The sequence below is a fragment of the Notechis scutatus genome, chromosome 1, assembly GCF_049901735.1.
Source record: "Notechis scutatus isolate UNSWTSFEM ecotype Mainland chromosome 1, rNotScu1.2, whole genome shotgun sequence".
Taxonomy (NCBI): Eukaryota; Metazoa; Chordata; class Lepidosauria; order Squamata; family Elapidae; genus Notechis; species Notechis scutatus.
Window position 1 is genome coordinate 159,690,904 of NC_142009.1, and position 13,820 is coordinate 159,704,723.

General features: G+C 37.3%; 1 protein-coding gene across 1 annotated transcript; it reads left to right on the top strand.

The window, feature by feature from the left end:
- Positions 1-423: 423 nt before the first annotated feature.
- LOC113432071 (meprin A subunit alpha-like) lies at positions 424-12,168 on the top strand. Its single transcript, XM_087949208.1, is given in 13 exon segments — positions 424-667; positions 760-784; positions 911-964; positions 1,790-1,830; positions 1,910-1,985; positions 2,991-3,108; positions 4,591-4,766; positions 5,698-5,919; positions 6,732-6,866; positions 7,451-7,666; positions 8,568-9,035; positions 10,264-10,431; positions 11,977-12,168. Coding segments are annotated over 13 exon segments (1,788 nt in total). The 5' UTR covers positions 424-607; the 3' UTR covers positions 12,006-12,168.
- Positions 12,169-13,820: the final 1,652 nt, after the last annotated feature.

Sequence of the window (13,820 nt, forward strand, 5' to 3'; positions counted from 1 at the left end):
AGAGAACACCAAGGTTCCCACAGTTCAACCCTGTGCTACAAATATCTCTTCTTTCAATTTCAGAATTCCCAGGTAGAGGTATTTATAGAGAAAGCGAATCTTTGTATAAATGTGTTTTGAAGTATTTATTTTCTACAATTGTACAACTATGAGATAGAGATGCCTCAACAAAATCTTTCACGTTATCTTTAGATATATGTGTACATGTAGGCATCTTCTGTGTTCTTAAAGCCCCAAAATCTTAAAGGGTTTGTCTGGTTCCCCATTCTTTCAGAGGAATGCCCTTTGTGAGTTTCAGCCTGGCTCTTACAGTAACTGACTGACATGTTCATGGGCTCTTCGTTAATTATTCTGTCTTATCCATTGTTTCTCTGAGCTATTGACAAGTTACATTTTATTGATTCAAGAAGTTGACAGGGAGTATATAAATAAAATAATTGTTTAAATTGTTTTTCTTCTCAAGAGTAAAAACAGGAAACAATAAGATGAATTAAATATTGGCCTATAGCTGCTTAATTCTTAAAAATTTTCTCTGACACTGCATAAAAAGGCCGGAAATTTACATGTTATTTATGACGTGCCCTCAATCATTCACAGGCACTCCAAAATGTCTTCACCTCGGCTCCTGTGCCTGGCAGCACTCCTGACTGTCTCTTCCACCTTTACGGTATGATACTTTCCTAGATGTTTCTAGATTTGATACAACACTAATTTATTTTCTTTGCTTCAGTTTCTAAAATTGTCCAATTGCCATTGCAGATCAGGAGGACAGCAGAACATGAAGGTAAATCAAAACAAACTCAAAATGAAATCAGTATCTTTTTCTAAGATGGGAAGCATATAGTCTGAAGTAATTATCTGTAAAGAAGTACATATTTGATACTAATGTATATATTTATTCATCCCGAAGGGTACTCCTTAGATGAAGGAAAACCTAGGCAAGGCATCCCTGAAATCAATGCAGGTAAGCAAATCCATTGGAGAGAAATATTGTATTGTATATTCATGAATATAAATTGAAAAAAGATATTTACTTGGGATCCACTGATATCAATAGAAAAGAGTAGGACTACAGAACATCAAAACAAAGAACCAATCAAGATAGCATGTTGGCTTCAGGCATTCTCAATGGTGAGGTCTGGAAAGATTATCTGATTTGATTGGAAGCTTTGAGTACTACAGTACTGAATCTGAGTAAGTTCCGCTACTGCCAAAAAAATAAAATAAAATAGAAGCAGTATAAGAGAATGAGAATATTGGAAATGTTTAGTTTGGAGAAGAAAACTTTGAAAGACCTATGACTGCATTCTTCAAGTTTATGAAGGGATGTCACATAGATGAAGACCTGATTTGTTCTTTGAGGACAATTTTGGAGAAACAAAAAAACCTTGGCTTGCTTCTTTTATTTCTTCTCTCTCTTCTCCACTGATCATATCTCCCTCATAATCACAATTATTTTACTTCATACCCACTAAGGTAGTAGGTATGAAGGAAAATAAGGACTGTTTAGAATAAAGGACCTACATCGGTGTACATCTAATGACATCCAATACATGCTATTCATTCTGTTGTGTCCAGTAAAAAAAATATTCAAGCTAAATGTGTATAACAATGCAGCAAAAATCCAGACTGACTCCCAGACCTTGATATGGCCATGTTAAATAGTAAACAGGAAAAAATTCTATTAAATGCTATTTTTTATCTATGCGTCTAAGATTTTGAGGACAAAAACCTATAATAATTTCTTAAATAATACTTTGCCCTTAACTATTGTTCATTCCAAATTTAGCAACTGGAAAGAAGTTCTTTGAAGGTGACATTATTATGCTGGTATGTAAAGTGAATCTACTTTTTATAAAGAGATTAGAAATAAACTTTTTAAAAAAACAGAGTTTAATTTTCTTAACAGCTTGACAGAAATGCACTGAGGAATGAATCCTATAGATGGAAGCTGCCAATTCCATACAAAATGGGCGCCAGTATAGGTAACAAGACATTTTCTGCTCTAGAACACTAGTTTGATGGATACAATGGATTAAGCAGTAAATTCCAGTAGAAGGCAAATTGAGTGGATCATCTGCCCCCTTCCCCTTTCAACTCCCTAAAAATGTTCCTGCAGAGTTCCCTTCTTTAACTTGAGTGCTCACTTCCTCTTGGGCTTCAGTTTCAATGTTTCCAGGCAGCTCTTCCAGATTTCAGGCTTTTTAATAGATGAAGACAAACTCTCCTTGAGTTTGACCCATTAGCTCCCTCCATGTAACCTTCCTGACCCAATATGAAAGTGGTTTGCTTTCTTCCAGGATGTTTCTAATCAAGCCCTGATAGAGAGGAAGGAGCACTGAGTGAGAAAGAGGGTTCTAGCAATGAAAGATGCAATATCCCCAAGTTGCTTTTTCAGGAGGCAACTGAACTTCCTTGTTTTTTTCTTTTGAAGATATTTTGTTTCTCACCCAAGAAGCTTCTTCAGCTCTGACAGGAGAGTGGGGAATGGAAGGATTTATATTCCTTGCAGACAGCTGGTCATTTGCCTCATTTAGAGAGTCATTAAAGCACTTGGAGGTTTATTAGTGTCCTCGGGGTCACCTGAGTAATGCTCCTGGTTCCAGTAGTCTGCAATTGCCCTCTAAAAGATGCAAATGATGAGCTGTCTGCAAGGAATATAAATCCTTCCATTCCCACTATACTGTCAGAGCTGAAGAAGCTTGCTTTGATGACCCTCTAAAACGTTGCAAATTACCAGCTGTCTGCAAGGAATATAAATCATTCCCCACTATCCTGTCAGAGCTGAAGAAGCTTTTGGGATGAGAACCAAAACATCTTCAAAAGAAGAAACAAGAAAATCCAGTTGCTTCCTAAAAAAGCACTTTTGGGACAACCATGACCTGGATGAATGAGAATCTCTACAGAAAGATGCAATATTTCTAGATAACAGTCATCTCATTTGTCTACAGACTGGATAAGAATATAAAATACGCATTCTTTTCTTTCAGACCTGAATACCAAGGGTGTCATATTGCAAGCATTTGAGATGTTTCGACTCAAATCTTGCATTGACTTTAAACCCTATGAAGGAGAGAAGTCCTACCTCCAATTTGAAAAGCTGGATGGGTAAATTTATTCAAACAGACAAGCTAACACTATGATAGAAAACTGTAGCATTTAAATAATTATTGCTCATAGTTAAAGTAAACAAAATGATACTGTATTCTTTCCCTCGTTTTTTATTGAAACCTAGTATAAAGCACAAACTAGGCTTTTGCCTCTTACTACCATATTTCAAGGCTGGATCAGGTTGTGTTTCCTTGATTTCTCTGACATGGTTTATTACCAGCAAGAGGGGGTAGCCCTTGCATGCCCTTCTTGTCCTCTGGATATTCTCCACTTATTATTTGCATCTCCTGGCATGTTTCCCTTTGAAGTGTCATTTAGTTTGCAGCACAGCCTTTTGAGAAGTCAGTGTATTCAAGGAAATGTATTCCCTGCTTGTTGCCAGAAGGAATGATAGATTTCCTCTTCATCTTCCCCAGCTTGCATATTGCAGCTCCAGTTGAGATCACTAGACCCACAGTTAGCTTACTGCACACAGAATCTCTAATTTGGAGCTGCACACTGCTTTATTAGGAAAATATGTAAGTAAATCCTAAGTATCGTGGACGAATTTCTAGAATTCCTAACATACTAGCATTCTATAAGGTTTTATCCCTGTATAAGACACACAGGTTGCTTATAGTCTGAAGTAAAGGATTACCATATCACCTTGGTGAGCATACAGCAATTTCTCTCATCCACCCTCCCTCTCTCTCTCTGTAGATTTTCTGTATATGTCTGCAATCTGTTTTCTATACATTTTTTAATGATTATTCAGTAAAAATGCAGTGCTCTGGGAAATTCTTTTCTGTTCAGTGATAATGCAGCCTAGGTTGCTTAGCATAAATAATTCATCACACCCCCAAGTAAATATGATAACTCCATCTGCAAACAAGCTGCAATGTTTGTTTTTATAAACAAACTCAGGCCTTCTGCAAGATCATGATTTAGGGACATGCAATAAATAGTCCTTTCCCATCCCCTGCCACTGGATCACATGGATTATTAATAAACATGAATATATATGTTAGTAAACCTGTTTATCTTGATACCTGAATGAGAAGGGATCCAAGTTAGAAACTCCTGTTGACCAATTCTGTTCACATGACATCACATCATCCTTCCTTGGTAGACATTAGTCCCATCTATATGAGACTAATGTCTAACAGCAAAGAAGTCTTTGAATACAGACATTTCTGCAAAACTTGTGATTGTTCGCTATAAGTCCTGTTTATTAAGACCTGAATAGACCTATGATTTTCTGACTGTTAAGAGCTATACGAATAGGCACTGCCCAGGGTTTGCATTTGGTTGATATAAAGCAGTATCAGTTTATTTATTTATTTTAATGGATAACTTAGAAAAATAAGATGGTATCCTATGTGGTAGATGGGGAGCTCTCTGCTATCATTTGGCTCTTTTAAGCTACGTGGCTTTGTGTTTATAATAGTTGTCGTATTAAATCAGATGTTTTGAATGAATAAATATATCATGGTATAACAGATGCTGGTCTTATGTGGGAAATCTTCAGACCGGCCAGGTCGTTTCTATTGGACCAGGCTGTGAACATAAAGACATTGTGGAGCATGAAGTCTTGCATGCCCTTGGATTTTTTCATGAACAGTCACGCACTGATCGAGATGACTATGTTAAGATTTGGTGGAATGAAATCACTGAAGGTAAGTGGAAGGGACCGAAAAGATACTAGGAAGATTTGGCGCCTTTCAAATCTTTTGTGCCCATTTTGGATTCTTATTATTTCAGATAAATTTGACCTAGAAATCATCTCACTCAATTTGACTTTAGAAAGTGTTACTTACCTTATTATTATTAAAAAAGATATTAATCCTATCATAATGCAGTAATGCCACATGTCTCAGGCAAGGAAAAAAACAGACTGACTTGTGTATTTTGGGCCTCCTACTTGCTTTAAGACAAGATGAACAAATCTGTGTTTTTCTTATCTAAAAGACAACTCCTAAATATGAAAGATAGATTTATCAATCTCTGTTTCAATTAATAGGGAGAACAAGAAAGCCACAGGGCCACAGGACTAATGATGCACAAAAAGCAGATTTAAGTAAAGTCCCAAACAGCAGTAATATAATGCAACAATGTCATGCGTTAAAAATGCATTAAGTATAGACCAATCTACAAATCTATGTTATGTATATGATTTTTTTTGCCACTTAATAATTCAAGAAAAAAATATCCTGCATATTGAGGACTATTTCCAAATTTTAAATCTTATTTTCTAAGAGATATATAAAATCATGCATGGCATAATGGTAAACTCAACATATTTAACTGCTCCAGCTTTCAGTTATTAAACAAAAAACCAACCCATTACTGAACTCTGTCTGTTCTTTGGAACTTAAAATGCAACAACAAATTAATTCATTCAAAATTGCAAAGCAATTTCTAGTGGATTCTTATAAATATTAAATAAAATATAAGGGATGTGATGAAATCAACTGTTAAATAATGTATTAGGGATGAAGTTGTACAAGTTATATCTGTTATAAATGATTGCTTCCTCTAATTGTTTAATAAAATATTAAAGCATTAATTGTCAAACTTGCCTGACAGCTTTGGTATTTTATTTCCTAGGTCAGGCATATAATTTTGAGAAATATAATGAGAGTTTAATTTCTGATTTAAACACTCCATATGATTATGAATCTGTCATGCATTATGGACCTTATTCATTCAGTAAGAACAATTCAGTAAGAACAATTACAACAAAAATTCCAGAATTCAACAACGTCATTGGGCAAAGCCAGGACATGAGCAAGATAGATGTAGAAAGGCTTAACCGCATGTACCATTGTGGTAAGTTTATTCTATTTTACTCCACTTTCTAATGCTACAGTAATGGTGAAACCTTACATCTGAAATATTCCTTAACAACGAAGAATAGTTAATCACTAAGTCTATCCCCTTAGATTAGGAACATGTCTCTAGAAACTACAGAATTATGCACAAATGTGTTTTGGGGGTTTGTCTGAATGCAGACACACCCATTGCAATTTCTTAACCCTTACATGTTATCTCCCAAGATTATACAACATCATACAACATGTCTTTTCCCAGGGAATCTTTCAAAAGCTTCTAAGCATGAATTATCCTAACCAAACTATCACCTCTGAAAAGGACCAGTGCAATGAGGAAATTAAATTAACCAAGGAAGTAACATTCACATTGTTTCATTCAACAACCACCAACCTTACATAATACACAACCTGTGGCCTAAGACTGCCTGTGACCCTGAAGCAGAAGGGATCAAACTACTATTAGTCCCCATTAATTGTCTTCAGCACCCTCTGATCATTTATGGCCTCCCAGCTACTTCATTGCATTGCTTGGTCTGTGAAATATTGTGTAAAATTGACTCAACTATTCTATTCAGAACACTTATAGCACATCATGCTATACTAATAATCACTCATATGGAGCTGGGAATGGTCCTCAAACTGTCCTAGGTTGCCTTAACAAGGTAGTTTTGACGATGTTTTAATTCTCCAAAGGAGCACAACATTAATTTGGGAAGAGAGCAGCACCTGTCATTAATTTAGGAAGAGACCTGTCTAATTTCTGTTTAGATTACTTTAATCTGAAATGTTGGGGTGGGGTATTTCCTGCAGCTTCCAGTCTTACTATCCTTGACCAATGTTCATTTGAGTCCATCAATATCTGTGGCATGGTGCAAAATGGAAAAGACGACAAGGACTGGGAACATACCTTGACTACAACCAGGGATAACAACAACCACTGCTTAGGTAACATACAAATGTGTAATTTAAATGGACGAGAAAATGGCTGTACAACTGGAAATCATTTAGTAATCAAAGATATAGCATATGAAAAAAAGAGAATTAAAAACATTAAATTATATCCAAAGTGTCAATTGTGAAAAAATAATCCTCAATGAAAATCTCCTTTATATATGTTCCTCTTACAAAGATATGGGCATTAACAGATTATATGCTGTGGGCGGAAGGAAAAACCTTGAAGATCAGGAGCAAGACCCACAACCAAGGCAATAGTCAAACAAAAGAAATCTGGTCTGTGGCACAAAAGTAATTTGAGAAAGTGTCTCAGAATTGACACTTCCCAGGTTTCAGAAAGATAATGGGAAGAGGGAAGGAGAGGGAAGCATATCCAGACCTGCAAAACTGATGCCAGCCCTTTGAAGTAGACAGGGCTAGAAAACCAGTTATGAATGCTAATATTACTTTTATTATAAGATTACAGTAGCACATTTTCATGATTACCTCAGTTTAAGCCCAGTGAAATCCTGAAACAATTGTCCCAAGTGAATCATGCTTCATAGGACATTAAATCATCTTCATCTACTTTACAGAGAAAGGATACGTTATGAGCTTCGATACCACCAAAGGCCTTTCAGGTGAAACAGCCATTTTGGAGTCCCGCATTCTTTATCCAAGAAGAAATGAGAAGTGCCTACAATTTTTTTACAAATTTGATGGCAGTCCAAAAGATGAGCTGATTGTGTGACTTAAAACTGATGATGGTACTGGAAACATTAGGAAGTCAATAAAAGTGAAGAGCATCCATGGTGAGTTCTCAAGTAACCCTTGAGGATTTAATTACAATGAGGCATGCAGGATTATACTTTATCTCCTAAAGAGAGCATCAGATATCTTTGCCTTCTCATATCCAATACCTAATTGGGGTGTGTAATAAACCCAGAAAAACTTTGCGGCCTTTTGTATAGAGGGAATAAGAATCGCCCTGGTTTCTCCTTTCATGCCACGCTGAAAGCCTATTGGTGCAGCATCTGTGAGCTTCCACATTTTAAGACAAGGGAGAAGCCTTCCCCCTCGTCCAGCTAACTAACTCAGAAGCTATCTCCTGAGGCAGACCAAGCCACACAGCTCTCCCTTTCGGGGATTCTGTTAAGGCTGTGGGTGTGTATGGGTGTGTGGACTTTTAAGATGTGTAGAATTCAGTTCCCAGAATTCCCCAGTCAGAGAGCCACTCCAATTCTGGGACTGAAGTCGACATAACTGAAAGTTACCAAAGTTGAGAAATCCTGTTTTGTTATAATACAAGTCAGGTTAGTCTTTCATATATGTGACCAGCTGATATCAGAAAGATTACATCTAAAGAATGAGCACAAACCAGTCTTCTTTCAAAAGACATTCAGGTTTTATCTTTACTATTAAGCAAAGTTTGGAACACACCTTGACAAAACTGTTGCTTCTCTGTGGTCACATAAAGGGCCTCAAACATTATTCATGGGATCGGTGGAATGCAATCCTATGGCAGAGGGCTTTCCAGCTTTTTAAAATGCAGTTGTTTCATTAATTCTTTTAAGTCATAGTTATTTTGTCCTCATATCTTCCTCACTTAGCGTCTGCTAAATATAGCTTTGAGATCATCTCAGGGAAAGCGGCATAAAATGGGTTGAATATGTAAATGAATCAAATATTAGATTTCTCCCTCTCCCCTTTCAGGTGATGGAGAGAAGCAGTGGAACTTTGCAAACATTCCTTTCAACACCCGGACCAAATTCCGCTATGTTTTTCATGGCCTTAAAGGAGACCCACAGAATTCCAAAGGAGGAATTCACCTTGATGATATCACTCTGACTGAAACGCAATGTCCTACCAGTGTTTGGCAGATAAGAAACTTCACTTCCATTTTAAAGAGTTCCTCAAAAGGAGATTATCTGGCAAGCCCTATCTTTTATAACTCTGAAGGCTACTGCTTTGTGCTCAGGCTCTACCCCTGGAGTCTAGCCAACTCAAATGGAGATTACCTAGGAATCATGTTTTCTTTATGTAGTAGCCAGAATGATGGAGCATTAGAATGGCCAGCTGCGAACAGGCAAGTGACATTCACCATAGTGGATCAAGATCCTGACATCACCCAAAGGATGTCAGCAAGCCAAAGTTTTGTTACAAACCCCAACCAGCGTTACAGTAAGTCTAACAGGTGTTTGGATTGTGCAGAATTGACTGCTTTCTTTTTTAGCAGCATAATTCTAAGGCTCCTTAGCGGATTCTTTTTCAAGTGTGATGCAGAGATGCTATTGGTAAGTGAGATCATCTAAAATAATTCTGTTAACAAGCAACTGAAGATCAAATCTGGACAATTTCACAAGTAGCTCCATCAATGAATCAGGCAACCTTACTAAATCTTCAAGGTTATGATTAATAATTAGAATATATCTAAGACAATGTATTCAAACTGTCTTCCAATATTCTATACTATTTTTGAACCGAAATGACAGTTTTATCAAACAATGCCTGCTGTGCCAGAGTTTGAAACAATCCCTATGATTGGGTAGATTAAAATATGTTGGGAATCACAGATTTATTTAAGATACTGTAGCATTAATGGGACACAACATAAGTTTTAAGACAGAGGTGGTATTCAGCAGGTTCTGACCAGTTCTGGAGAACCAGTAGTGGAAATTTTGAGTAGTCCGGAGAACCAGCAAATCCCACCTCTGACTGGAGATTTTATAGTATCCTTCCTCTGCCATGCCCACCAAGCCACGCCCACAGAACCAGTAGTAAAAACAATTTGAATCCCATCACTGTTTTAAGGTTAGCCTAAGAAGCAAGTCTAATTTTGTGTAGAATAGAACACAGTTTTTATGTTCTATACCTCTTACTCCATTTCTAATTTACTGAATGAAATCCAATCTGGAAATGCCACAAATTCTTGGGTTGGTGGTAAATGTGAGACAACCACTAGAACATATGACAAATTCAGGTGACAATAAGTGTAAAAAATATTAGGCATAAAAGTAGTTGGCACCTGATATGAAAAGAAAATGTTAGGCACCTGAAAATGTATCTACTAATAGTATTTCAGGCTACTTTATTAATTCCCTCATCTCCTTCATTTGGAAAAAGTAGGTCATTCAGACCATATCAATAATTTTGTATACCATCATTTGACTCTTTAAGGTTGATCAGTAGCATTTTAAATGTCTCTGAAAATAAATTAGCATCTTGCCACATCTATATTCACCGGCAAAATATAATGCAGACACAGTCATAAACAAGATACTATGTCTGAGCTATGTTGTGCCTGGTTGTTTGAATCATATATAGCCTACTAAAAATATTGGAAGTTGTATATTTAAAATATTGATCCATTTCAGTTTATTTATGGTTGCTTGTTTATTTTGCTTGACAGATGGGAAACTTCTTTGGGATAAGGCCGACATTACTGGAGTTTTCGATCCTTTCTATAACACCCACATAAGCCCATGGTATGGATGGCGTTACTTCTTACCACACAGAGAATTGTGCCGGAGGAATTTTCTTAAAAATGGCAATCTCATCATTTTGGTAAATTTTGAAAGTAGGTTCAAAATATTTATTTTATTTTAATGAAGTCTTTGAAAAGTTAGCTCTACACAGGAGGATTTACCGTACACCGAGACTCTCAGCCACAAAGCGGCGGGAATCGGGAGAAGTCCCCCAGGTTAAAGTGCTGCACCGATTTAAAAATATTTGAACCAGAGTTGTTTCACATGAGTTTGAATTGTCGCTGGTTTGCCTACTTCTCCCACCCTCATTTAAGAGGTAGTTTTTATTGAGATATCATTTGAAAAGGGTGTACACCTTTTTAATGTGTGGTTTGCTTTTTAAGGCTGGAAGATAATTGATTCATTTTAAAGGACTTAACCCAGTTAGAGAAGATAGCTAAGGCTACATTTACCAGGTAAAAGAAACAGGTTTTGGGACCGCACAAGGCCAGCCACATATCAAGACAGAACAATCGGGATGGGGCAGAACAATAACTCAGATAGATATCAGATGTGAAGGAGCAAATCGGAGCAAGAGGCAGAATAGGAGGATGAATTGCATATACTTTTGATGGAACTAATATGAGGGGTGAAGCAGGGGTGGGATTCAATTTTTTTAACAACCAGTTCTGTGGGCGTGGCTTAGTTGGTGGGCGTGGCCAACTCAACATCACTCACATCAAGGCACGCATCTCCTCACCTGGCCTCATGAGTGTGGGGATGCTGCAACAGTCATAAGTGTGAAAAATGGTCATAAGTCACTTTTTTCAGTGCCACTGTAACTTTGAATGGTCACTCCACACAAGCAAAGTACCAGCGAAGGAGGGGAAAAAAACTCCAGAGATTTTCCTAAGACAGGAATTCTAGTCCTGCCAAGAATGTAATAAGGGTTAATGGAGAGGCAGTTTCTGTAAGCAACACCAGAATGTTTCCTTCCTGCCTGCCTTACAGGATTAGGCCAGTAATTTCTTCTAACCATCGGTTCTAGCGAATAGGTGCGAACTGGTAGAATCCCACCCCCGGGGTGAAGGGAATCTCACAAAGAACTGTGTTCTTAATAAAGACAAGCTCAAAAAGTGCTCAGTACAATGTGTGAAGTCCTCAATGCAAAAACCAAAGATCAAATGAAATGCTAGGGTGAGAGGACAAGAAACTTAGGATAGCTTGCCAGTCTGACTATTAAATCAACAACAACAGGAAGAGTGGATGAAATGTCATAGTTGCCATGACCAAGTGAGATGCATACAGGAACTATATAAGATATGCTGGCCTTGTGATGACCACACACATTTAAACTTAGTTATTTTATTTGGATGCATGCAGAAAAAAAATCTGAGAATTATTTGGGCTTCATTGTAAGATAAAATATAGACTATGGTAACCTTGTAGCTCTCTGGGTGTACATCTGCATCTGGGTCAGTTGCATGATTAAACTTCTATTTTTACATGAAAGTTCCTCCTATTGGGCAGAAAAACTTTATCAGCTTTATTTCTCAAGTTCAAAGATTATGTAATTTATCTTTCTGCTTCTTGCTGACAATTATAATTAAAAGCTTTATCTTTTTCTTTCCCCCCGCCCTTTCTGGTCATATCTGCAGTTATTCATGATCCAGGTAGTGTTTTATAAATCCTTGGAATTTTTGACAAAGAAATGTACGTCTCCTCTGCTTCCACCAGCTATCCCGAATAATTTCTGACACAATTTCCTGTGGATTCACATTTACCAGCCCTGTTCCCTTGAAAACCGAGGTGGAAAATATAATAATAAAAAATAAAATGCACTGTTTCATGCGTTGGTCTGAATATCTTTTGTCAAAAGAAGACAAGGATATATCTCAGCCTACAATTCTTCAAATTTTGTTTATAATTGTGGCATAGTTCACATGTGGTATTTGCCCCCCAAAATGACTTTTTAACTCATAAAAAATGTAAAATCCAGTCATGTCTGACTCTAGGACGTGGTGCTCATCTCTGTTTCTTAGCAGCGGGAGCCGGTGTTGTTTGAAGATATTTCTGTGGTCATGTGGCCAGCATGACTATATGCCGAAGCACACGGAACTCTGTTATCTTCTCACCGAAGTGGTACCTATTTATCTGCTCACATTTGCATGCTTTCAAACTCCTACCTGGACAGGAGCTGGGCCAAGTATCTGAAGCTCACTCCGTCATGGCTTGGATCTTGAACTCTTACCTTCCAGCTGACAAGTCCAACATCTTAATCACACCATATAAACAGTTGAAATATCCAATAGTGAAAATTATTTATAACATATCAGAAGACAGTATAGATTTATATTTGAATAAAAGTAGGTTTTATTTGGGAATCCAGCTGTTTGAATCAAAGTAAGTTGGATGTAGTTAAACTTGAGGTGGCAAAATTAAACACCAACATCTTTAGAATTAGAGAGCTAAAGTTGACAGGAATAAACCAAGTTAATTCTGATGACCATTATACCTACTACTGTGGACAAGAATCTCTTAGAAGAAATGCAGTAGCCCTCATAGTCAATAAAACAGTGGGAAAAGCAGTACTGGGGTACACTCTTAAGAATGACATAATGTTCTTGGTTTGAAACCAAGGCAAACCATTCAATATCACAGTAATCTAAGTCTATGCCCCAACAACTGACTCTAAAGAGACTAAAGTTGACCAGTTCTATAAAGATCTACACCACCTTCTAGAACACCCCCCCAAAAAAAGTCCTTTTCATCATAGGGGATTGGAATGCTAAAGTAGGAAGTCAACAGGCAACCTGAATTAATTGGTTTAGAAAAGTAGGAAGTCAACAGGCAACCTGAATTAATTGGTTTAGCAGCTTTTGATGTTTGAGAGCTACTAAAAGATAGGAATTGTAGAATCTTATTTTGAAGGGAATTACTAAAGATACCGCAATAGATAGAACTTAACAATTCAAAAGCAAGGTGTATTTTGCAGATTCAATAGAATGGAAGTTAAAGGAACTAGGAATATTTTGTCTGAAGAAAAAAATCACAGATGGGAGATATGGCGACTATTCCCAGATACTGTGATAGATGGGAGACATGGACTTAATCTCTGTCACTGTCTATAGGGCAGGACAAGAATCAGAGGGTTAATGCTACAAGGAAAGTAGACAAGGAATTTCCTGACAATATCAGCTGTCAAATGGTGGAACAGACTGTTTCATGAAGTGGTATGTTCTCTTCATTAGAGATTTTCATACTGAAAACCAAATACTGAATAGGCATTTTGTCCAAAATTCCATAGCTACCGTGCTTCTCCAACAATATGCCCCCCCCCCCCAATAGGAAGACCCAGAATGTTTTCTAGGAATAAAATGAAATTAAGCCCCTCCCCCCAAATTTAGGCTTAGTTTAAAACATGGGAAATTGGGGGGGGAAGGCGGGGGAGAACTTGCCATTAGGAGTGCTCTGCGGGCAGCTACGCCTCACCATCGGCCGC